This window comes from Fringilla coelebs, assembly GCF_963513975.1.
Source record: "Fringilla coelebs genome assembly, chromosome: 10".
NCBI lineage: Eukaryota > Metazoa > Chordata > Aves > Passeriformes > Fringillidae > Fringilla > Fringilla coelebs.
The window spans coordinates 6281815-6307908 of record NC_140036.1 but is presented as its reverse complement, the minus strand read 5'-3'; the positions used below and the strand labels follow the sequence as shown (position 1 = coordinate 6307908).

Sequence of the window (26094 nt, the reverse complement as noted above, 5' to 3'; positions counted from 1 at the left end):
TATGGTGCACCCACCTTTTCTGAGCACTCAGGTGAGGAATTGCTGCTCTGAGTAGTGTGGATCGGCTGGGCAAGAGTGCTGAGCCTCATGAGCTCCTGTGATTTCAGTCCATTTGAAAGCAGAATTTTCCCAGTACCTTTTATGCACTCAGTGTAATGCCAGTTAACATTTATCATTCTAAGATTCTCCTAAGAGAATAGTCAGGGTTCTCCTCCTTTTGGTAGTGTTTTTTCTCCCAAATGGTTCAATGTAACGTGTTACATTGATTTCCCTGTGTAATGATATTTAATACCCAGTCTACTGCATAGAAATATGTATTTACGCAAAATGCCGATAGATAATCCTATATGGAGAGTATAAATCCCTCAGTTTTATTGGGAAGAAATACTTCTAGGATTGTATATTCCTTTCCTCTCTGTAGTTCAGAAATTAAAAAGTTACATAGGTAGACACTGCAGAAAACAAATTCTCTTCTTTGCTTACTCTTGTCTAAAGTGAGATTTTTGGGTTTGTTAAAAGAAAATAATTTTGACTTATCAGGAAGTGTATGATTGGTGTTAGCAAAGTATGAACTCCTTCATAATTTAAAATTATGATCCTTAGAGAAAAAGAATAAAGTGCATGTCCTCAAGCTGCAGTTCATTTTTATTATCCTTATATTAGTTTTTCACTGGGTGTATATTAGACTTTCTGCCTGCAGTTTGGAATTCAGCCAGGCACTCATCCTGGAGTGTACTGCCTAATCTAAACTGCATGTACTTTCTCACATTAGGAGCTACCTTCTCCCCAGTAGCCACCTGTGTAATTTCTTCAATTTTTACAAAATTTATCCTTAAAAGGCTTTCATTCTTTTTTAAAAAACCCAACCTGAACAGATTCACTTAAAAATTTTTATGCAGTGTTTTCAGTCTCTCACTACTTGCTTTTTTTCCCCTGGGTCCTTATTTTTAGTGTACTAAGTTCTTCTCACTTTTTAGTGTACTAAGTTCTTTTCACTATCTGTTAAAGTGTATTTTCTGCTTTTCTATTTGAGTTGCTCTTTATACAGGTTATTGAAATATTTAATGTCACAGTGCATTCCTTTTTTAATCAGTTTAAAGTTTCATTTGAGTGGGTTTTTCACTGAAGCTGTTAGTGTAAGCTTTGATTTTTGAATATTTTTCTACCTTGATGTAAACACATTGCACACCCATTCCAGAGTAAATTTTTTCTTTCATATTCACTGTAAATGAAGCATGTCCATGATCAGTTGTATGAAATGGCAAATTATTTAAAGTTCCTTATACTCAATTTGCCTCGGTTTACAGTTGACTGAGATCTTCCATTTTAACATGAACTTTGTATATGGTGTCACTTGTTTTCCCTTTTGTTTGTAGCACTGTTGCCAAATTGTTACTTAATTAAAGTTGTGAAATAGCTTTTTTTGAAATCAGCTTTCATTAACATTAGTGGGACTGTGCTAATTTACACGAGCTGGCAAGGTGTCCTCTCCAGTCAGTCCCGCCACTTCCTCCAGCACTTAATGCTCCTAAATTCTCTCACACTGGAGGAACATGAAATGGATTCATAGCTGCAAAGCCTAGAGGAGGTAATAAGATCACGAGCTTCATTATTTCATTCATTGCATCTGACTTGCTTTTACTGGCAACCCCAAGCTGCTGTTCCTCTTCAGTACCATAAAATGCTTTGGTTTATCTTTTAGCAGACTTTGAGATGTGAAGGTCAATATTTCTGTAAGTTGATTGATTTGAAGTTATTTGCTCAGGCTCATCTATTCTGCTTCATTTAGGCTTCTTATTTCTGTGGGGTTGCTTACCTGGCATATTCTGCAAATTATGCTCTATGGTAGTTCTTAAAACAGACTCATCAGAGAGTTCATTTCTGTGAGATTCTTTTGAAAATTGTTGCAGGCTTTGGGAAATCTTTGTACGGACTCTGTATTTGTACCATACATCATTTGCCATTTGCAGGAAACAATTTTTTACTCAGTTCTCATAAGAATAGAAGCAATTTGATAATTTTAAAAAATGGTTGGGTCTTATTTTTTTGGTGTACCTGTATGGACCTGTTGACTGACCCAGAGATGTGGTGCATGTATGTGTCTCTGTGCATGTATGTATGTGTGTGTGCATGTGTCCAGATGTGTCCTGGCAGCAGGGAGTGGAGGAAGGTTGTTGGTGTTACTGGAGTCATTTCGAGGTTTTATCTGTGGAATTGAGCTCGTTGCCAAAGGAGCCTTGTGTGTGTGCCTTGAAGTTGGTGAATCCCAAAAGCAGGGATGTGCTGCCCCTGGGCAGGCTGCAGCACATGTCCTGTAGGTCCTGTGCTGAATTTATCATGTATTTCATGCACGGCATGTAAGTGCACATTTCCATATGGTAAATCCATGCTCCCCACTGCATCTGTAGGTAAAAACATCTGGAAGCAGATGGGTACTACTGGAGCAGCTCGTGCAATCTATTGCTGCCCTCTTTCCTTGGTGTTTTGTGGAAATAGGTAGGGAGATTTATGGAGATGAATTCTGGGGGATGGAACCTGCTTGTAGCTACCTCCTTTCCAAAGGGGTCACCTGGTCCTTCCTTCCTGTCACCTCATGTGCCTTAAAGGTGTTAGTGATCTGTGCTTGGGACAGGTGGCAGGAAGGGGCAAGAACAGGAGGTCTCTGGGCAAGGGGATCAAATGTGGGCCATTTCCCTGAGTTTGCTCTTGGATTATGTATAAAAAGAGGGTTTGCTGTTACCTGGGGCCTGTTGGTTAGAAATCCTTGTTTTTGATAGGAGTCCTCCTCTCTATGCATATTTATGCAAAATAATTCCATTTCTGGTAAGGCTTGCATGTTGCACCATTTGCTACACTGCTGCCTGTGGTTTGATTCCTTTTTTGCTTGTATTCAATCTTTTTTCCTGGTATTTGCATTACTGCTGTTTTGTCTTGGTTCAGTTGATACTTAGTCTCTCTGTTGGGTCTGATGTGTGTCATTTTTATTTATTCATCTAGTGTTTTCAGTTTTTATAGCTCTTTTCAGTTACATCAAAAGTCAACAGTTTAAGTTCCAACTGTTGTAGCATATGTAGTCTGGCTTCATCATCTCCTGTTGCCTTAAACTATAATCTCTAACAAAATTAGGCAGCCAGCATGCCAAGTGTGCGCAGGGGCTGAGCGTGTGGGGCTGTGGGTGTTATTTTGGGGCACTGATTTTTAGGGCTTAGTGAATGCAGTTTGTGTGGCTCTCTGCTGTATGTGACTTGTTTCCTGCAGCTCCTCAGTCAGTGGGGCTCTCTTGGGGTAAACACAACAGTATGCAGCTTACATTGTCCAGCTCTCCACAGGTACCTGTTTAGAGCAGGGAGTTACACTGACTGTGCCTGGGTGTGTCACGCACAGTGGGGAGTGCCAAGGCGCTGAGAAGCTGGTGCATGCCAGCTTAGATCAAAGGAACCCTACCCGCAAATTCAGATTTTACCTCCAGCTTTGTCAGTTCTCTGGGAGGTCAAGACAGTCTTTGCCTGCTATTCTCTCTGAGAACCTTTGCTCTGATTTTTCTGCTTTTCATATCTACTGCTGCTACTGAAGACTGCTTTGCCTCAAGTCTGGTCCCCAAGTCTGGAGATGAGCCACTTGTCTTTATTTTTCTGTAAATTGCATGATGGTTTTGGGTTGAGGTGCAAATGCCATGCTGGTAGGACACAGTGGGCCCCCAGTGCCTGAGGACACAATGTGTCCCACTCAATTATTTTTGTATGACAGGCAAAAAATAGAAGTGAGAGGAGCTGCACTGATGCTACAATTTTAGATAGTACTGCAAAAATAATTTAAATAATTTTATAAAAGAAACAGATGCAAAATTTAAAGGTATTCCTTCACATTCTTTTCCTTGGCTCCCCATTTTTTAGGTCCAGATTCGTTCATTGGGAGTACTTATAGCACAGTCCATGAGAAGCTGCAGTGGTATGGCTGAAGGGGCAGTGTGTTGTAGCAACAAACAGGAGTAAGACTGAACGTGGGAGGGAATTTCTTGGGCCAGCCTTACTTCCACAGCAAATGTTTTCTGTGAAATTCAGCTGTGGATAATGAACAGATGCTGGGAAACATTATGTCTTAACACTCAGGGAAAGCAGCTGAGATTTCCCAGGCTCAAAGAAGAATATAGTAGACTTCAGAAACTGTCAGGAGATGTGTGACAAGAGTGGGCAAGGATAAAGATACAGAATTATTTCTGGGTAAGCCACATGGCACAGGGTAGGATTATTCTGCCTGGAAAGAGGTGACCAGATGGAAGCATGGAAAATGCAAACAGGGAGCTGGAATTTGTTTTTTCTTGTTTCATAAGAATTGTGTCGCATCAAATGGATCTAACAATTAGCAAGTTTAAAACACAATTATTCTTTCATTTGAAGTGAATAATTAACCCTTGCACACTGCTGCAAGATGATGTAGACATAAAGCTGGTTTAGACAGACACATCCATGAGAGAAGCAATTTGCTGAGGTCTTAAGGGTCTGGGACAGTAACTCAGAAATATCAGTGTATTCTTTCCCTTTTCTTATGCTTTTCCCTGCATGTATAAGCCCTGTTGGGCAGGTGAACCTGTTGACTGCCCTGCAGAGCTGCTATTTTCTTTAGTGTAAAAAATAGCTGTGGCAATTGCATGTTCTGATATCTACAGTAATAGAGCTGTTCAAACAAATCTTGTAAATTGGTAGTAGACCAAGAGCCTGGTCATTAGGCTCTGTCAATATTTGATGTAGTAAATACTTTTTACATTCGGCTACATTTGGTTTCTGTGCCCTGGAGAATTTTGTTGATTGATTGAAATGATTGATACTTCCAGGAACAGGTCTGAATTCATGATGAAATATCAGCGAGATAATATTCTAGATAACTGGTTTTGTGCTGCTGCTTCCTCAACTTGTGTGAAGCTTAATTAGAGGGCAAGACTTGCTTTCTAATTTCTTCTAAGTAGCAGATGGACCCCATTTTAAGATTGCTTCTCCTGCTGGGTGTGTGTGTGTTTTGGGAGGCAAAACCTGTGAAAACTGAGTTTCCTGGCAAATTGGGTGTTTAGAGATTGATGCTGGTTGTTGGATAACATGATAGTACTGCTAGTCTGCTCCTGGCTCAAGGGTGATTGTAGTGACGTGTGTTAAACATGGAGTGCTTTGGCTCAGTTCAGAGTTCTCTGTGTCTCTGAGACATATGCAGGTGGTTTGCTGCAGCCTTTTCCTCACACACCTGCCAAGAGTAGACTTGGGAGTTTGCACTTGGTTAAACTGGAAACTGCAGAGGGATTTTTCAAGATCCCTCCTTACAGCTAATTAAGAAAAAGGCAGATTTTTCTAAGAGATCAAATTGTTTGGATTTTTTTTTGTCTTTCCTATTGATTCCTTTTCAGCATGGTAGAAGCCAGATGTGTGGGCATGGTGGGGTGTTTGTATGTGTGTGTGGCTTTTAAAATTTAATTTTATAGAAATTCATTGTAGACCTGAACTGTCCAGAATAAACGAATCTATTTGCAAGGTGTGCTCTGATAACATAATCAAGCTTTTCCTAATGAATGCTGTAGCATGTGTGGAACAAAAAAGTTTCTTTTCCCTCATAAAATAAGTAAAGCATAATATTTGATTACATTAAATATACACAATTCCTTACCTACAGTGTTTATGTAGCTGAGGAGTTTGTAATATCAGAGATGATGAAAATAGCTCCCGCCTAACTGTATTTCTGGGGGCAGTTGAAAAATGACTGAATTGCCTATCCTGTGATCCAGGTAGCTTACAAACACCCTAAGTCCAACTTCTGTGTATTATTTTATTTACTGTGTATTCCTCATTATATTTTGTTTTCCTGAGCTATTTACAGTGTTCCTGAGTGACTGACTGGGATATTCACTATGCAATATAAAATCAGTATTTATCCCAAAGTATTTCTATTCATCAGTTTTCTGGGAATATGTTGGTCATTTTGAATGGAGTAACAATATTTGTTTTTTCTCAACACAATTTTAAAACTGAAAAAATTCTCTAAGTAGTTTTGGGGAATTACAGTAATTTCAGTTTGAACTGGTGTTTATACAATATAATACCAGAAAATGATGCATATAATTTTGCTGCCTAACAATATTTGTTCTGTCTCCACCTTGAGAGAAGGTGCATAGATATCTGAATTTGTACGCATGTATAATTATGCAAAAGAAATGCTCAATTATAAAATTATATTCTGAAAAGAATAAGTCATTTGCCTTTAACAAAACACTTTTTAAGAGTCTCTGATAAGTATTTTCTTTTTTTCTTGACAGTCTGTGGTGGACGACTGGATTGAATCATATAAACAAGACAGGGACATAGCACTTCTGGATTTAATCAACTTCTTTATCCAGTGTTCAGGATGTCGAGGTACAGAACATGGGAAACAAGTTGTATAGAATAAATCTGACCTACAAACATGTGTTAATGCAAATGCTGGTAAAGATGGGGAAGACACTTGGATTGGTGCTCCTTGTGTGCATGGTTTGTATATAAATGTTGTCTGCATTCCAGAATAACTTGATTTAAAGCTTGTTGGTCAAGGGCTGCCCTTTCTCTTTCTCACTTTCCTGTCATCATGCAAATCCTCACAGAGACATTCTACTCATCATCAGCAGGAGACAAAAGATCTGGTACTCCAGGTAGGCATAACTTTATTTTCCCTTTCTGTTTCTTCCCAATTTTTTAATTGAAAAAAATTAGTAGGTAACTAAACCTTAACTTTGATTTTTTTCTTTCTTTTTAGGAAAAAGATTTTTTTTTTAACTGAGGAGGAAGGAATCAGGCTTCAGTTCACAGCAAGAAAGATTTCCTGTGGATGAAGCATCAATGTTATTTGTTCCTCTGTGATCCTTTATCACGTCAGCAGCGAGTGCCCTGCCTTTTATACCCTACTTAAGCAGTCTCCATTACCAGGCGTGCAGCAGTCAGCCATTCCAGCATTCTGTTGCCACACTGTGCCTTCTAATGAATTTTTCATGTGTTGTCTTCTTTCTGTTAACTCAGCCTTGAAGAGAGAGAGAGAGCTCTACTCTCTCTGTAGTGCCCAAAACCCAATTATTTACTGTTTTCTGATGCTTCCTAGAATTTACTTTGAATAGAGTTGAAAACAACCCACAATTCAGAAATTCTTTTTCTTCATTTTGTAGCTGATGTGGGAATATACCTTTAAGCATCAAATGGTCGGGATAGAATCCCTTTTCTTCCTTCTTAAGTTTAAGGTGAAGTCTTGAGCAGTTAAAAGCATCAGAGAAAAGAAATAGGAACTGTCAGCAGCTTCAGCAACCCTTTTTCAAAGCTGAAGGAAATAAACTTGCTTTGTGGATGACAGGAAAGACTGAGGCTCTGGGAGCATTCTGTAAAAGAGCTGAAGGTTAGAGCTTAGGTTACCAGCCTGTGTCAATGTCTGCACTGTTCACACAGAGACCCTGAACATTTTTCGATTGCGTTTGGCAGCTTATGTGAAAGCAGTAGTATTCTCTGTGCGTTTTTTTTTTTTAACTCTCTCCTGAAGTGTATATATGAAGAAAAAAAAAAAAAAGGAACCCCCCAAGAATTTGGGCAGCATTAAGCCAAAGGCATCCTTGGCCATATGTTTATATTGTTGATTCAAGGTTTTGGTGAAGGCATGTCATAAATATCTTCATTCCCCTTCTGCTCTCTAATTTATTCTCCCTTTCTTGCTCCTCATTAGAGAAAGCAGCACTCTGATAAGACTCCTGTTTTTTAATCCCTTATTGGTGAGTGATGCAGGCTGAATGCCCACTGTCAGCCATATGCTGCTGGAGCAAGTGCTTCCCAAAAAAGCTTTCTGTGACTGGCTGGGAGGCAGCAGCACTGCGAGTGCCTGATGTCATTGACTTACTTGGCTCTTCTTTGAATGGTGACTTTTCATTTTCAGTGCTCTACTCTGTATCCCAGGGCTATCTCTGCTGAGCTTCTTTCAGTGCCTTCTGCTCCCAAACAGCAATGGTAGGAGAAAGGAAGCAAAAATTTCTTATCCCCCAAGTCTACAGTGTGTTTGGGAGATTTATTTCTGTCCTGGAATTTTTGCAGTGGCTACAGTAACAGCTGTAGAATAGGGTTAATATCCTGGCAAACAGTGCAGTTCTTTCCAGTTTCGAGTAATACACTTGTTTTCTAGAATAAATAAGAGCTTATCAGAAGAGAGTGGATTTTATTGGTAGTCCACTTAGGGTAAAGGGCATACTAAGCTGTCCTTAATGGAAATGAGAAATAGGGCGTTGTTCTCTATTTTGTGAGGGAGACAAAGATTCTTTTTCATGGGAAGATCATATGTTATGACATCCTTATTTCCCTTTAGAGTCTTTGTTGACATTCTTGCTTATTTCTATTCCTCATAAATAACCACCCCTTGTGAATCTCAATGATTGCTTTATCTTCCTTAATTTTCTTCTTTTCAGTTTGCTCCACTGACATTGTCTTGGATTCTCCAGCCTCTTTTCCCAAAGTCGGATCTAAATGCTGACTGATAATATATCTAAGTTTGTGATCATTTACTGAAGGGAGTAGGACAGCTAACTTGGGATAAAGTTTCTCAGGAAATTGTGATCTTAGGTTTATAAATCTACCCTTTCAATGGTGCTTAGAATCAGTTGATATCTAAATATATGTAAAGTACATTTAGCTTGATGTGTCTTTCAGAAGTTTTGAGCAGGTAGAAGAGTGTGTGTCCATTTACTGGCTTTAATTAGAAATCAAGGCACTGAACTGTTTCATTTAGCAACACCACTGACCCTGAAAAAATACCTCTGTTCAGAGAAACATTGATTTTATGTGTTTATCCCATTCTCTTTGGCAGCACAGATGCTTGAATGAACCTCTCGGCATCTTTCAGCTTTGCTTGTAGCTGTTGCCTAAATGAGAAGTAATCTCTTGTAAATATGAGTAAGCAGGTGTGTTATGAAAATTGTTAATGCTAACAATTGTTAAATAAGTGGCTTCTGTAAAAGATCTTTGCAATTTAAAATTCAATAAATATGCATTCAAAAAATATTCAAGCATTTATGTCCTTTGTCAACTTTTCTGATTATCTATTTCATATATGCCCATAAAAGCATAGGAGACTAGGTTTTAGTGCGACTCCAGTAATCTTTCTGTGTTTTTAGGGTGCTGTTTGGTGTCAATGAGAAGTTTCTTGTATTGAACTGTCAAAACATCTCAGTTCAATAAGCAGATTTGCATGGCAGTTGGTCACTTGTCATGTCATCTTTCCTCTAGTTTGCCTGCTCAGTCTATACATATGTTGCCTTTGCTAATTTTGATTACAAAGAAGTTAAATGGTTATGTAAAGATTTTTTCTGTCTTTTTTCCTTTGAGAATACAAAAAAGTCCCTGTCTTTTACAGCTTCTCTGTGTAGTCTTTTCCATCGTCTTATGTTGAATTTCTGTGGAAGAAAAATGGTTAACAATGACTAATACATTCACTCATTCACTTTTTGTTTCTGATCCTTTTAAAATGTGTTACTGCTTCTAGAGGGAGGGTCTTGTATCAGATAATACCTTAGAAAGGTGAAAAGGTAAGTGTTAAAATACTACTTCTTTGTGGCAAATCAGCAAAAATGCTGTTTGCAGTCCTTGAAAATAAAACAGGTATGTCTATTGGTAGTAGGTGTTTATTTACCCTGGGATTTACAATCTGTAAAGCAGGTGGTAGTGTATTTGCTTTCCCATTTCTAAGGCAGGAGCAAAATTTCAGAGTTTTCATTGTTAGGTAACAGGGAACTTTTTGACATTAGCTTGTTGTAATGATAAAGCCCTTTTTCAATTAAGTGCCCCTGGACTGGGGGTGGAGGTGTATCCATCCACACTACTGAAATTTCCATCTCCATTGTTGTGCTTTGGTTGCAGCATTGTGGATTCAGGCACCCTCCTCTCTTGCAGAAGTGTTGCAGTTCAGTGTTCAGAGTTTTCTGGGGGTTTTTGTGAGCTCTTTGCCATTGCTTTCTTTGTAGGAACATATTTTTGGTTTCCCCCTTTTTTCTCTTCTTTTGAATGTTTATGCAAGGCACAGCATCGAGTGCTGAGCTCTGTGAGCTGGTTGCAAGCAAACTGAAATGTCTAATCAGCAATATGTACGTGAGGTCCCAGAAGGATTATAACTGTGTCAGTGTGATGCTGCGTCAGGGCTAATTAGCTCTGCCTCTCAGACTGAGTAATTAGCTCAGGTATCCTGCTCTGCTGCTATGACAACCAGGCTGTTTCCATTTCTGGAGCTCCCTGGATTTAGAGCTGACTTGGGTATCTGCATGGCTGTCAGCTTGTGCCTTCTGTTATTGATAGAAAACAACCAGAAAACTCCTTGAGCTCTCTGACCTTTCCACATTTTCAAGGTAGAGAGCCATGCTTGTGGAATAAATATTTTTTTTCCTAACCAGAAGCAATTAGTGATTGAAACAGCCTCTTGAGCTGTGAAAGAAAACCAGTAACTGAGTCCATGGGAGAAAAGAAGCTTTCTTCTGCAGGGGAAAAGGGTCTCTCATAATTGAAGAGGAAACTACTTGACTGCTTTCAAGTGCACAGTGAAATTATTTCCATTCCTTCTCTCCCATCCATCTCATCCATCTCCATCATTACCCTTTCCTCTCATCAGTTTTCTGCTGGGTAAACCAGAAACCTCTATGTTTTTAAGCAGGTTTTCAGATGTGGTCATTGATGAGCAAATATTCCAGCTGTCACCTGTTGGTCTGGATTGCTGGTGCTGCTTAAGGCTGGGTTTTTCTCAGTTTTGAGTAAGCAGAGATCTGTCTGACTCTTTCCCCAGGGCTTAAAGCCAGACTCCTTTGTGGAACTTTTCCTGTGAATTAAGCACTTGGGTCCCATGCTGTCTTCCCCCTTCATCCTTGAGTGCCTGGTTGTTCCTCAACTATTTAGATCTTCTGTCAAATTCTGATTGAATGGCACAGACTGTGCCAATAAGTGCAGGAGTTCTGAGTTAGCTTGCTCATTTTGGTTTTTATTAATGTTCTATGAGCTTAATTAAGGGCAAACTAATAGATTTCTGCTTTGCCGAAGGAAATTGAAGGCTCAAATCAGGAAAAAGCAGCACGGAGTGGCCATTATATGGTCTGGCAAAAGTAGTGAACAAGCAAGAGCTTACTTTGCTGTTGGAAAGAATTCCAGAAGCAAATTAGCCAGGAAATAGTGTTATTTACTCTGATTAATAATATTTTAATAAGGGGGTGTAACTTGGTAATTAGAGAAATGGTCTAAAAAAATTAATTGTCCATGGTTTTATTTTGTGATTGATGGAATAGTTGTTCTGTACAGGTGGATGTTATGGACCACAAAGAAGACTTTGGTAAATCTAATTCTCTGCTTATGGGCCTTCTGCAAGGAGCTGCAGAGAGTGAGAAATCTGGCTGACCTTGGCATGTGTTAAAAAGCTTTACTTTTTGAGTCATTGAGTTATTATTAAGAAGTTAGTATCATAAATATTTTATATTGTGACCAAATTAAAATACTGCAATTCGTTGCATTGGAGTTTGTATTTTATCAAGTGTATAAAGTGTTTTCTCACAGTTTCTTCAACGAAATCCTTTTTATGTGTGAATATAGGGGAGAATGTTACAAAGTAAGAATTAATACACATTTTGCAAAATTGTTACTTAATTGTGTAGGATTTAAGTCATAGCAATGGCAAGGATTTCTGAAATATTTTGTATGCATAGTATAAAGAACTAAATGCACCCCAATAACTATAAAGCAGTAAAAAACATGTGGTTAACCACATTAAAAATGGGAAGATAAGACTGTAGGATGGCAATGGCTTGATCTTAATTTCATGTGTGGTGTAGATAAACAAGAGCTGAACTTTGTACTTCTTGGTTCTGAGCCTTGAGGTCATTTTTACAGTGTGTTTATCTTGAAGTAAAAGCTTACAAAATTCAAACTAAAAATAAGATGCAAATGGCTTGAGTGGAAGGTAAATCAGATTACTAAGCATACATTAAATGTTTCATTAGTTCTTTAAATGGCTGTAGGTAAGGTTAAAAAATTCATATCAGACACTTGACAATTTATATGGTTGTGTCAAAATCAATTTTTTGTGAAGAAGTACAAATAGTTAATATCTGTTGACATTCTGGAAATTAAAGCTTTGGTTTTGTTGTGCGTATAGTTTTAAATCAAAAAGGTTTTTACTATTTCTTTCTGTTTGCTGCTGAATGTAATTGTGCTTGTCATCTCATCTGCTCTTACTTCCTTACTATTTCTTTTTCCTCTTCTTTAGCTATTGAAAGATTCTTTGGCTATAAGGAAAGTAATTGTAATTTCTTTTAAAATTCTTTTAAACTCTGCTTGTTACTGCCTTCTGGGGATGAGAAGGGTTGAAAAATTTGAAAAAAAAATTTGAAAGTGTAAAAAAGTGTTGAAGTAGTGAAATGCATTTTATAGACACTTGTGAACTAATGGCATCTCTTTCCCAAAAGATGTATCCTGATGCTGTCAATAACAAATGGGTAAAAGCCATAGGAATTTACTTTCTATGTAGGAGACATGAAGGAAGGGCACACTGGTTTGTGGTTTGAAATCTGAATGAAATACCTACTGTGCTGTGTTCTGACTGCAGTCCAAGGTTTCCCTCTATGAATTGGTAGCAGGAGCAATAGTAATTTAAACCAAACATATCTGTCTTTATTATTTGCTAGCTGAATATATCAAACTATTCACATTGCATGTACAAGAGCAGACCAAAAAGGGGCTGGCTTAAAATCAGCTACTAACCTATGGGTACAAATTAATACGAGCTTTTAAATAATTTAAAATAAATTTATTGAATTAATTGACTGAACTTGTGGTACTGGAATATTTTAGAGCAAATCTATAATGCAAGAAAAGACAAATTAGCTATGAAATGAATACTGCACTGCTAGTTCTGTACAATAAGTTCAAATCTCTGCTGAAAATGAAAGGACTCCTTGTAAGCTTGGAACAAAGTCTGTGTTCTGCCCCTGTGCACTAGTAAGCAAACTCAGAGCTTGTAAAATTGTTTTTGGCACTGCTCATTGGAGAAAAATTATGCAAGGAATTCAAATACTATTGCATGTTTTCCACTATATTAATTTAATTACATCCATATTGATCTGGAAAATAGGGCTGCTCACATGACTACAGAGGTGAAACTTGAAGGTTCTTCCAGTTAGGCCATGCTTTTAATGCTGCAGCTTTTCAAGAGAAGAGCAATAAATATCTCTTGATGTTAATAACTCTGGGTAGTTGCTGCCTTACTAGCCAGATCTGTGTCATTTCCTCTTTATTTATGTTTTTTTCTTTGTTATACAAATTTATTACAGGAGGAACACCCTCTGTACTAAGCAGAGGAGTAAAAGCCTTAGTCTGATTTATTTTTGCAGTATTATACTCAGACTTGTGAACAAATTATGTCAGTGTATGAGTTTGCTAGCTGTGTGAGATACATTGCTGGATTTACTGTAGATGACAGGTGCTTCCTGAGAAGACAAGAACTAATTATAAAAAGCAACCAAATACCACTAGATCTTAGATCCTTTCTGACTGGATTACAAATTGGGAAAGTACTTATGTCTCTGGCCTTTCCAAACATGCAAATTTTGCTGAAGATTTAGTCAGACCTTTTTCAGACCAAGGGTAGGAATTAAATTGCAAAAAAGATATTTCTCTCAGCAAACACTATAATTACAGTTCTCTCTCTGCATTAATGAAGCCATAGACTTATTTGATTAAGTGTGGGGCTGATACTCAGCAGTAATTAGTTCTGAAGAGAAGAAGATGGGGATGATAAGAAAGGGTCTGTATCCTAATGGAAAAGTGGTTAAACCAAATCCAATATTCTGTTAATCTGCAGGCATTCAGGAGTAGCTGGATATAGGGAAAAAAAAAAAAGCTTGGGGTTCAAAGAAGAGACATCCTAAATTGGAAGAAGTGGACTCTGAAGCAGACCCAGTCCTGCTCACTGCACTACTTGTGGGTATTTCAGTACCACATTGAATCTCAAGTCCTGATAAACAAAGGAACGAGATTGAGCTGCCATGATTTTTTTATCAACGTACAAAGGATTTAATCTTAGTGATAATGGTGCAGAAAGCCAGGCTGAGTTACTCTTTGTTCTCAAAATTTGTTAATTAATGTAATTTTTTCTCTTTTTCACTTTTTTTTTTCCTTTTTCTCAAAATTTGTTAATTAATGTAATTTTTTCTCTTTTTCACTTTTTTTTTTCCTTTTTCCCCTGAAGATGCCAGGCTTGTGGGGCTGGGACCAAATAACGAAGGCTTGTTGTTGATACAGAGATGCAGATGACACCTTACTGGTGTCATATGCTTATTCTGAAATAATAAGAATTTTTATTAAGAATAAACAAACAGCTTATTCTGATTGATGTTTCATCCTTTAATGTATTTGTTGTCACCTCCTAACTAAACCCATGGATTAGAGTTTAATTGTTGTGTTTGGAGTTGCTTACTATTCTGTCAAACAGATACTTCTTTTTTTTTCTCCTTTTTGTTGTGTGTGAATACACTTGAGTTGTAAAGATTTTTGAATATTTTCTCTGTCCTGTGTTCAGCTCCACTTGTAGCACTTACAGGAGGAAGTGGCAAACAGGAAAGGTTCCATCCCAGACCCGTTAATCGAAGCATTTGCAAACCATTTTGTGTAATAGCAGTGATGGATAGTCTCACTCTCAAATTTTAATATTCAGCCCTTTTTTCCCCTCTGGTTTCCATGGTAGCCTGTAACAGCAGGATTGTTCTTCAATTATGTGCTGTGTGTAAAAATCACTTTATATAGCTCTGAGCTCGCTACTTCCTTGGGAAGAGCAGGCTGCTTTTGGAGAAGAGGAGCTGTCCTCAGCCTGGGAAGGGCTCCTTTCTGCCTGTGCTGAGCAAAGCTTGCAGTTCCTTCTGACTGGAAACAGGGAGAGACATCATACTGTGATGAAAAATGCATTTAACCCTTAGGGAGTTGGAGACTTTGATCTCATGCAAACAGTTGAAGGTGGCAGGGATTGTGAAAATGGGCAGTCCTCCCTGCATTTCTTTATTACTCTTGTCAGCCTGTAATAACAGCAACCAAATATTAAATGTCACAGAATCCCAAGATGGTTTGGGTTAGAAGGGACCTTAAAGCTCCTATTGTTCCACCCCCTGCCGTGGGCAGGGACACCTTCCCCTGTCCCAGGTTGCTCCAAGCCCCATCCAACCGGGCCTTGGACACTTCCAGGGATGGGGCAGCCACAGCTGCTCTGGGCAGCCTGTGCCAGAGCCTCACTTCCCTCACAGGGAGGAATTTATTTCCAATATTCCACCAAACCCTGCCTCTGGCAGTGGGAAGCCATTCCTCATTGTCCTGTCACTTCAGGCTTTTGTCCAAAGTCCCTCTTCAGCTCTCCTAGACCCCTTTTATGCACTGGAAGGTGCTACAAGGTCTCCCTAGAGACCTACAAAAATTAATTACATGGATGAAGTCTCATTTGTAGGGAAAATGCAAGGAGGAGCAGGGGAAACTGAAACATCTGTAACAGTGGAATGAAGGATGGAAAGGTAAACTTGTGCCTTTAAATGCAGCAAAGTATAAGGGGAGAGGAAGAAATTACAGATTCTGAAAACTGCAGGAAAGGAATATGTTCTTTTTAGGACACATGTGCACAGAGGAGCTAAGGAAGCAGGAGAGAAGAGAGGCAGGCAGGCATACATCCCAGTGGTTTTGCTTTGCTTCAAGAGCCAAAATAGCAGTTTTCTCCCTTCACCTGATGAGCACACTGCTTTAAGGTACTGCAGAATGATGGAGCCAGAATATACCACTGAACAGGGCCAGAATTTACAATCTAACTCCATTTTGAATATTCTCATCAAGCAGGTGATCCATAGTGTAACAGCCCTTGGTGTTTAAGTTGTGAGTTTCAAGGACAATTTCATGGGGGAAGGACAAGAAAGCAATTAATAGCTAAGAGTCTATGTTGACAGTAATGAGAATGTAATTATGCCCAACAAACCAGGTACTGTATGGTGAACTCAGCCTTCTGGTTAAACTTAAAAATGTGAGTGTGTTACAGGAAGGCACCCTGATACTAAGGCTTCCAGATATCTTAAACTTACAGTGGGGGAGAGGGAGACTGAAAATCCTAAAAGGAAAACTTGCTCAAAGTGCTGAAAGCTGGGGGGGAGGGGGATACTGTTTGTTACAAAATACAGCAAAAACTAAATGCCCCTTACAAGATAAAACACTTGATGAAGGTTCTGTTGAAATATTTTGTTTTAAAAAATACTGTAAAACAATATTTAGTATTTTCTTTATTTCTGTTTTTGTTGTATTTCTGTATTTTCCCACTTTCAAGATTTTTTTCACCAAGCTGTAAGACACAACCAGAGGAGTTACAGGGTTGGTTAACCTGGTCTGGTGGAAGGTGTTCCTGTCCATGGCAGGGACTTGGAATGAGATGAGCTTTAAGATCCCTTCAACCCAAACCATTCTGTGAGTCACCTGTCTGCTTTATTCTGTGTCTTACATTTGTGTATCTACCAGGAATTACATGGTGTGTTTACACAGCCATTTTTAATTTGCTCAAGATATAGCATTTCAACCATTTCTGGTCGTTAAGTTTGTAAGGTAGAGGATCCAAAGCAATGTAAGAGGAGTTGTAACTAAGAATTTAAGGCATTTTTCTAATTAAACATGCTTTACTTGCAGTGCTCCTCTGTGTTTTTCTTCTTTCCTTTTTCCTTAGCAGCACTTGATTAATTTTCCCCCTTGAGTCCACTATCTTTATGTTAATTAATATACTCAGACTCTTCATTCCCTCTTGTATTTCATCTGCCATTTATTGCTATTTGTCTTTCAGCACTCTTTTCAGGGCCTGCTGCTTTATTACTTATGCAAAGTTTGGGGTTTCTAGTATTAATAAGTTTATATAGGTGATTCTTTTTTATATTCTGCTCTCAAATAGTCCTTAGTGAATCTTAGACACACACTGTTGAGAAAGATATTGTATGTTGAGCTTTCCTAGTTTTCTGCTCCTATTTCTACATTCCCATTTATATTTGTCCTGTCAACACTTGCTGTGATCTGTGTGTGTTCCAGCAGTTTATCTTTTCTCAATTCTGAGGTGACAGTTCTCTCTTGCTTTGTATTTTTAGAAGCATATCCAGACTTTTATGGATTTTGGCTCTAATATATGCTGTCTCATCCTCTTACCCATGCCAAAACATGTTGAGCAACTATTCATTGTGTTGTTTTAACTTCACTTTTGATATGATGCTTCCTCTTATTTTTCTGTAGTAGCCAAGTTCCAATCAAAAATTTAAAAGTTAAAGTTTTCCTTAAGGGCATTTTATCAACAGGGTTTCTTCTGGTTATCTTTGTAAATACCTTTTAAGTAAAGATCCTGTATCTTTTCTAGAAATGGCCAATCCAGGAACAGAGTCATTGATATCAAAAGCTTTTGAGGCAGTAGATAGAAAAATCTGTGCCACTCCTAGAGGAGGGGTTTTTCAGATAACATGGGACATGCTTAAACCATTGCTGTTACTGGTTTCCTACTCCTCCTCAAGTCGCTTAAAGACTAAGCTCAGAGTACCCAGACTTCTTAAAGTTCATGGAATGGAAACTTGAAATCCTTGATTTTTTCTGCTAGATACATATTTGCAATAAGGAAAAAGCAGGAGTGGAGCCTAGGCCCTCTTCCTTATGTTCTCTGGTAAGGAAGAGCCTTTTCCTACTTTGCTCTTTGTGCTTATGTTTAGGGTTTTACACACCCAAAGAACGGGTTCACACTCAGAGTACCTGGAGTAAAAATTATTTATGTGCTGCTCTTTTGTACATTCATCCATGAGACTGCTGGGGGGACACCTGGAAGATGGGGAATATGCACTTAGGGACCATCTTGGAGATAGTTTAAATTGTTGAGACTCCTACAGGAATCTCAGGAATAAAAGCAAAAGCAATTTGCAGCATCCTTATCAATCCTCTTGTAAGAACCTCCCCTTCCCGCACTTCTGCCTGGATTCATTGGCTGCAGCAGAGCTGCACACTCAGAGGGACAACAATGTCACCTCCACAGCTCCTGTTGCCTCCCCAGATCACAATGTCACCTCCACAGCTCCTGTTGCCTCCCCAGATCATTCTGGTGTCTGTGCAAATGAAACCACACACTACAGCTGACAGCCTTGGGAGACTGGTGACTCACCAAAGCTGACACACACACAGACTAAGTCAAGGTTACACACAGTTTAGCATTTTTAAATTTCTGCTTTAATTTCTAAGCACAAAGATAAGGGTTTTTTGCATGTGATTTCTCAAATTCTTTGTGTTGCCTTACAGAAAAAAAGCTCTATACATGTGTTAAGATAGTCAGAAGGTAAAAGGGGGCTTTGGGATGGGCTAACAGCTAAGAGAAAATGAGTTGTTTTTCTAGAAAACAGAAAGAAATAATTATGTGAAAAAGGAAAATTCCTCTCATCTTGTGTACTTTTAAATGAGGAGAGAGAAAGGTAAAGGCATTGCTTTGTGCCAGCTCAGCTAATTTTTTAATTGTGTTTTCACAGGTCATTGTTAGTAAATGCTTTGGTCTTTAATACACTCTAAATAAGTGATTTCATGAGAAGCAAAAGTAATGAAGAGGGATTTCTAATGTATCTTTGTTCAACTTTCCTGAATTATACAAAAGCAGCTGAATGTGCTCATGAAGTGCACAGCTGACGAGAGACAATATTCTGGATGCTTTATAACCCCAGAAAAGTTTGGGACACACTGCTGGACAGGAGGTGGTTGTGCTGCAGGTGAAGCTGTTCTGAAGAAGCAGCATCATTCCCTGTGTGTGTCCCTGTCTGTCTCCAGCTCAGTGAGAGGCTGAGATTAACAGAGATTGGGGTCATGGTTCACACTATTCCCCAGTGACCTCACTGGCTTCCATTCAATGACCTGCTTTTGTAAAATTCATTGGGAGACTGGATATCCAAGACCAGTCAGGTTTTGTTAAACAAAAAGATTACAATTTATTAAGCAGCACAGCTACAGACAGAAGTGCACCCAAGTCTCATTTCCTTCTTTCAGGTTCACAAAAAAAAGCATAGAAATGTTGCAGGTAGAAGGTGGCTTTCAGTTAAAGAGGGAAATTAAATGTTTTAGATATAAGTTGTTTCCATTATGTTTCTGTGTTTCCAGTCTCACCTTTTGAAGGATACCAGCTTTCCTCAAATTGACAGATAAAGTTCTTCACCTTTCTGCAGCAGCTCTGCAGTGCTTACAAAGCCTCTGTTTTACTGTTGTTTAATGTGTTGGCTTTTTTCTATAATTTAAAGGATATGGGAGGATCCCATATCCAGCCCGGGTCTTGTGGCTCTCTGGATGGTGCTGTTGAACACTGCAAAGTAAGGATTGGCTCTGGGAAACCAGGAGCTCAGCAATCCTTTTGGTGTGCCATTGCTAATAAGGTTTGGTGCTGTATAGATCCCAAAAGCAGACACCCCTGTAGTCCTGATCCTTCCCTTCCACGTGCTGGAGCAGCAAACAGTTACAGGAAAATGCAGAGGCTCTGAACTGAGGGTATTTCTTCAGACCTGTGTCTGGGAAGCTCTCATGTAGGTAACAGCAGCTTCCTTGAGAAAAATGAAGAAAAGGCAGTTCTCTCAAGGGACAGGAGGCAGCTGAGCAAGGAGCAGAGTATGATGGTCCATCAGCAGCTGCAAGGGACTCATGTATGGCCTGCTGAGCTCTGTCAGATCTTTGGCAACTCCCGGGGTGGCACAAAAGGTCTGGCCTCTTGTTTCTCTCTTTTTCACCCCTCCTAGTTTTCTTATTAGATACCATGTTTTGTGGACTCTAGAGCCTGTCACGTCAACTGAAAAAATTTCAAAATCTCTAGATAATTACTTCTCTTTTTGTATTTTTTAGGACTTGCCTTTCATCTTCTGCTTTACTACTTCTGAGAAATAGGTAGAAATAAGAGTAACAGATGGCTGAGGAAAGGATCAAAACTCTATCAGGGAAAAGAGAAAGACTGAGGGAAAGAGGATAGAGCTATCTGATCCTCCAGTGATCATCTTTTGCCTCCTGACTTTCTGGAAAGTGGAGGTATCATGTTTTATGGCATTTTGTTTTATGAGCTAGAGAGATGTTGACACTGAGTAACAAGAGGCTTGTTTCTCTGATCAAGAAAAATACCTTCCTTTTAGCAAAAGCATGTGAAGGCGTGTTGCAATGCTGACAGCATGTGTGTAGGTTACTAGTGAGCTCTGGGAGCCTGCAGATGGGACAGGCACATCCACAGAAAGTGGAAGGAAGGGTGGACACTGAAGTAAATGTCCTTGGTTTCTGTGAAAGTGAGCCTGAAGTTCTTTGAAGCATGACATGTGGGTAAGTGTGATGTGGTTAAGATAGTCAGTCTGGATTTCCAGGCCTTCAGGGGAGTCCTCTACTGAGCAAGGAGAAATTGGGCAGCAGCATTGCTCAGCTTTAAAAAGGCTGAAGGAAGATCTTGCTGTTTCCTTAAATTATTGAAGGATTAGAGAGAAGGGGACTGCAGACTCTTCGCACAGTTCTGTGGCAGGTAACAGACACAAGTTGAAATGTGGGGAATTCTAGTTTGACAGAATGGAAGACATTTCTGCCATGAGTTGGCTGGGCACCAGAGGCAGAAGGGCTCCTTTTGTGGGTGAACCCAGTGTGGGTTCACTGTCCTAGGACAGAGTCACCTGATCTAGCTGGGATCTCTGCTTTGAGAATGGTTTGGACTAGTAACAGTCAGGAATCCTGCTACCTGAAATTATTCTATAATTCTAGACTTCTAAGGAGGGTAAGAAGCTGTGAGTTTGTACTTCTGTGGATAGCATTTGGTAAAAATCATAGGAAATAGAACAGGGATAAATAATACTATGCTGAAATAGTAATTATATACTTAATGCTTTTAAAATTTGTGGATTAAACCTTTTAGCTATCCAGAAGAATGCAAAATAAAGAATCTATAGTATGTGAAGCCTATTCCAGTATGGTGGAACAGAAATCCATTATTTTTCCTTTAAGAAGTACTCAGTCTATTAAAAACTGCTCTGGGGTTTATTGTAGAAAGCACAGAAATGGTAGGAAGCAATTGCTCTCCCTTGAAATTAGTTTATCAGACAGACTGGATGTTTTCAAGGCTATTGTTATTACATTATCCCACACCTGAGCTTGTGTTATAACAAGAGACACCTGGTTTCAAGCCTCAGCTCACTCAGCAGGTACTTGTAGCCAGTGGCAAACTCCCCCAAGAGCCCAGGACTGGGGCTGAGTCCCAGGGACAGGGCACAGGTAGGGCCTGTTGTTAGCAATGACAGTACTGTTTTCTCTCCATTGGTGGCTACAGAAATGCTTACACAGCAGGAATGTTTGGGTTGTCAGGCTCTTGTCCTGTCCCACTGAGAAGTGTCTTTGCCCCCTCAGATCAGGTGTTTGTGCACACAGGTTCCTCTGTGACAGGGAAGAACTTGTGCTCACACTGGGCTCCTCATTTCAGAGGGAAGCTTTGGTGGGGGCCTGTTCACAGAGTAGGGGAGGGGACGAGAGCCGATGTGAAAACAGCCTGTGATAAAGGCACTCAGAAAGAGGAGATAGACCTAAATGGATTTAGTGCAAATATTTACATTGTTGTATCTTGCACTTAACTTGGAGCTCAGCCTCCACACTACCTATGTTTATATTGCTGGATTTGAGTCACTTCTGACAGCAGGCAGCCAAAGGCTGCTTCCACACATGCACTGATAAGTTGTAGTTACTCACATTCTGCTCTTGGAGCCTGCTGTCATTGGGAATGATCTGAAAATACAACCTCTGTGCTTGGCAGTGCTCTGAGAGGCAAAGTTAAGAATTAGAAATAAAGGGCAAATTTATTTGTACATACATTAGACACAAAAAGTCTCTCTCAAACTTATATTGCACCTGCACTTTGAACATTGAATGTAGTTATGACTATCCCACTTCCTAAAGGATGTATCGATTTAGAGAGAAAAACAAAAGAATGGCAAATAGAAGAATAGTTTTTCATGCCTTGTAAAAAGATCCTGGTTTATCAAATAAAATTATCAAGCTGCAGTTTTAGAAATACAATGAGGTATCTTCTAAAGGAGTGGAGGCTAAACTGCCGGTTGCATTGATGCAGAGTTCTGTGGGGATGGAAATTACAAATGAGTTAAGAGATGATGGATCCACTGTCAGCTGTTAAATCCCATAGTCACAGTGTGCCTTAACACTCTAGAGCTCAGGAAAACTCCAAACTACTGCCAAATGTGAGATTTGTGATGCTGACTTGTGCTTGAATTCTGCAACACCCTGTGCTGATTGCTGAGTATAGGAATCCCAAGGTTAATTTCTTTCATCACAACCACCAGGAAGGTTCTTAACAAACATCTGCTTACAGCACATGTGCAGGAAGCACAGCGTGAGCAGTGCTCACAGAAATGAACTTTGGAACCAGCCCTGGGGGAACAGATGGGAAATTTCAGCAGAGCGTTTCTTGGATGTGTGCTTTTACCTCTCTCCTCAAGTTTGAGTGTCCTCTGTGCCCACAGACTCCTCCTTCAGCCAGGGTCACCTGAGGCAGTGCAGGGCAGGATATGGCTGTGGGGCCACTGCAGAACTCAGGCTTCCAAGAGCAAAAGCTGTAAGACATTGCCAGAAGCAAATGCTGCCTTTGGGGCAGCAAAGGCTCCTCAGCTCCTCACTCATGTTCGTGTCACTGACTGCTGTTCAAAGTTACCTTACAAAGAGGTTGGTGCCCTATGAGAATTGCTACTTTAAGTCATCAAAGCCTGAAAAGGTCTCTCTTATGAAATAATTCAGTGAAAATATTAGATTGCAAGTTTAGGATCTTTAGTTAGTATTTTTATATGGCTTCATGTAAATAGTCTCTCTGAGGATGCAAAGCAGCTTAGACTTTGCAAGTGCAAATGCTATAGAGCAATTTCAAACCAGCCTTATCAGCCTTAAACCCAGAGCTTTAAGGAAGTTTCCTTTATCAAAATTGTAAGACTTAAACACATGAAGTGTACTGTTTCTGATGCACTAAATTATGTAGGCCTACTTTTTTTTCTACTAGTAGTCTGGGGACTCAGCATGCTTTCTTACTGAAGAGCATTTTACCAGTTTCTGCCTATGACATCCTTTGGCAGTGTTGGGTGGCAACTATCAGTCTAGCTGTTCTAAATAATTGTGTCACCAGCAAGCTATTTGCTCCATTATTATCCTTTCTTTCAAAGCATTTATATCTGCTATGCAACATATTTTATTGACATCTTCACATGGAAAGATCTGTTGGTAGGTTCATTCTGTTCTGAAAACTGACCTTTTTTGCTGTATTGGTTTTCCTGGTTTTAATCTGAAAACTTTTCATGCATATGATTATTGCTCATCAACTCCTTTAAGAAAATGAGAGATCATTGTAGGATTTTGAAGATGTCTGTGTTACATAAATGTATGACTTTTAGTTGGTTATTGATGCCTCATGGAGCTCCAGGGGGGTTGTGAAGCATTACTTGACAGAAATAACATCAACCCTTGAACAGACACACCAGGTCTGTAGTACAACCCCTCCCAATCTGACACAGCAGTCATATTTAATGGTGTGTAGTTCTGTGGATCACTCCTGAATTCTTTATTTTTTCCCTTTTTTATTCTTCTGACATTCAGCATAGTTTAAGCAAGTAACAAATTCTCACACATAATTACAGTTTCAGAATTTCATAGGATCTGTTTTCTTTAAAGTAGGGGTGAAGTTTCTACCTCTTTATACTATAAGAATATACTTTTTTCTATATACTATAAGAATGTACTTTTTTCTTTTCAACAAGGGGAATCCACTGACCGGATTGTCAGTGGCATACATTGGTTTTTTTTTTTGTAAAAATCTGATTATCCTCAATGTATTTCTTCCCATACTTGTAATGAGGGAATAAGTGCCATCACTGTTATCTTCTAGATCAAATAACATTTTGGATTTTAAAAGAGATTAGCAGTTCAAATCATATGAAATACTAGTTATGTATATAAAGTTATCAACTCCTTAATCTCACTCAGAACTTTGAATTTCTAAGTGTAATACAGAATTGCACTTAAAGTGGAACAATTCTCACTAAATTTGAGTATCAGAAATAGCAAGGATTTGATCACTGTATCGTGCAGTGACCCCTATGTTAGTAAAAAAAAAAAAAAAAATCCTCCCAGATTTACTGAGAACCTTTAATGATGCTCCATATAGATATTGGCTGTATTAACATTACTGATTGTTTTAAGGACAGACTCATGGAATTGTTTAGATTGGAAAACCCTGCTGACACTGCTGAGTTCAGCCCTTCAGCACTTTTCATGGCTGTACTGTGTATAAGGCCTTCATATTGCAAAGAGATTTCACAGACTACATTCAGACATATTTTTGCTTTTCTTGTAGGAGGATAGACTTAGGTGACCCATTAGAGTTCTTTTTAACAGTTATCTATGATTCTCTGTTTGATAAGGTTTTAATTGCACAAGACTACTTACTTTTCCACTGGGATTCTTGCTGATTCATTCAGTAAGAGTTCACTGGCAAAAGCTGTTTTAAGGATGAATTTGCTGTGTGCTTTATAGGAGGCCTCTGTCTTTTGAACGTTACTTCACTGGCAGTAGAAATTGAGCAGTGTAGAGTCCATGCAGCAGGAAGAATTGGGGAATAAATCAGTGAAAGGGTCTTCTATTCCTACATGTATGGAAATTCAACCAAATATTTAGACTGATGTCTTTCTCAAGTCTTGACCTCTGGTTTCAGCAAAGAGTTTCAGTTTTTAGGGACAGAAATCAGTAGAAGGTCAGGAGCCCTGGTGGGATTTAGGAGTCTCAGCATCTATTTGGATATGCTTCAACTGCCCCACTACTGCTTCTATTTAAATTAATGATTAACATCTATTGATTCCAATGAGGAAAGAGCTACTTCAGTGTTCTTATGTGATCATGAGCAAGCCACAGAAAATGAACTTTTCTACTTGCCTGAGTAATTTTTGGGTAGATTCAGGCAGCTCTCTTCTGGAAATAGTCTGTGGAAATGCTACAGCAGAGTACCCTGACCCAAGCTGAGCGCTGAGAAATTGTGTGCTCCTGATGGTTTGACTTCAGTCTTTATCATCTGTCACATGGAATTTGTCAGTACCACTTATCAGATGATTGAAAACTGCACTTAAGGATATTATAGAAGTGGATTATTTCTTATGATCTAAATTTTAAGTGGAGCAAAAGGTATAAGAGTTGCACATTGAATGATATCAAGGAGATAAATACTGCCCATCCAGCAGTTCTGTAATCACCATCCATCCTCACAAATGTTTTATTAAACTTGCCCTCTCTTGGCAATTTCAATTAGGTTCTGGTGCTGTGGTCTCCACTAATGAGTTTGAGCCGATTTTTTTTTCATGTACTTTCCTGGGCAAATCTCCTTGTGTCTTCTTCCCAATGCCTCTATAAATCTTTCTCCTGTTTTTCCAGTTCATGTGTTTGAGAGATCAGTCTAATCAGTTACCATGAATTAGAGGTACCACAATTAACCCTCCTTTGGCAGCAGATCGTGGGCTTATTTCATATCCATTCACATCAGTCTTGAGCTGCAATTTTCCCACTGCTTTTCTTGCAGCTTACTCAGTGTGGGCAGGTGGTCTAAAAGAGAAGGGATGAAATAGTCTGTGTAGCTTTGGTGAATAAAGGTCCCTGGGATGAAAACTGACCGTATAGTATAGGTAATATCCTCCATAGTATATAATTAATTACCATCAGCTGTTTACATTTCAGGAGTAAGTGACTGTAAATGGGCTCCTAGAGCTGAGGTTTCTCTCATCTGATTTTTCTTTTCCTGTAGAAATCCCAGAGCTGCCATGTGCAGGAGGCATTGGAGTGTGGCACTTGGTGTGATGGTGTTCCCTGATTGCCAGCAGTGGTCAGTGCCAAACTTTCCTGTTTGCAGCAGGAAAGGCAGTCATGGGACCACCCACAACCCAGGGTAACCCTGTTTAACTCCTGGTAGTGAAGGCTGGTTGTTGCTCAGACTCGAGGGCTTTCGTATCCTGTAAAGCTCTTGAAGATCTTT

The 26094-nt window shown here is 39.2% G+C and overlaps 1 protein-coding gene across 2 annotated transcripts in view; it reads left to right on the top strand.

Annotated features, from left to right (window-relative positions):
* The window catches only part of STAG1 (STAG1 cohesin complex component), a 152712-nt gene that overhangs the window by 58604 nt on the left and 68014 nt on the right, over positions 1–26094 (top strand). For both annotated transcript variants that reach the window (XM_084212629.1, XM_084212628.1), the window contains one exon: positions 6296–6392. In XM_084212629.1, coding sequence (XP_084068755.1) covers positions 6296–6392 — 97 coding nt within the window. The remainder of the gene's footprint in view (positions 1–6295; positions 6393–26094) is intronic.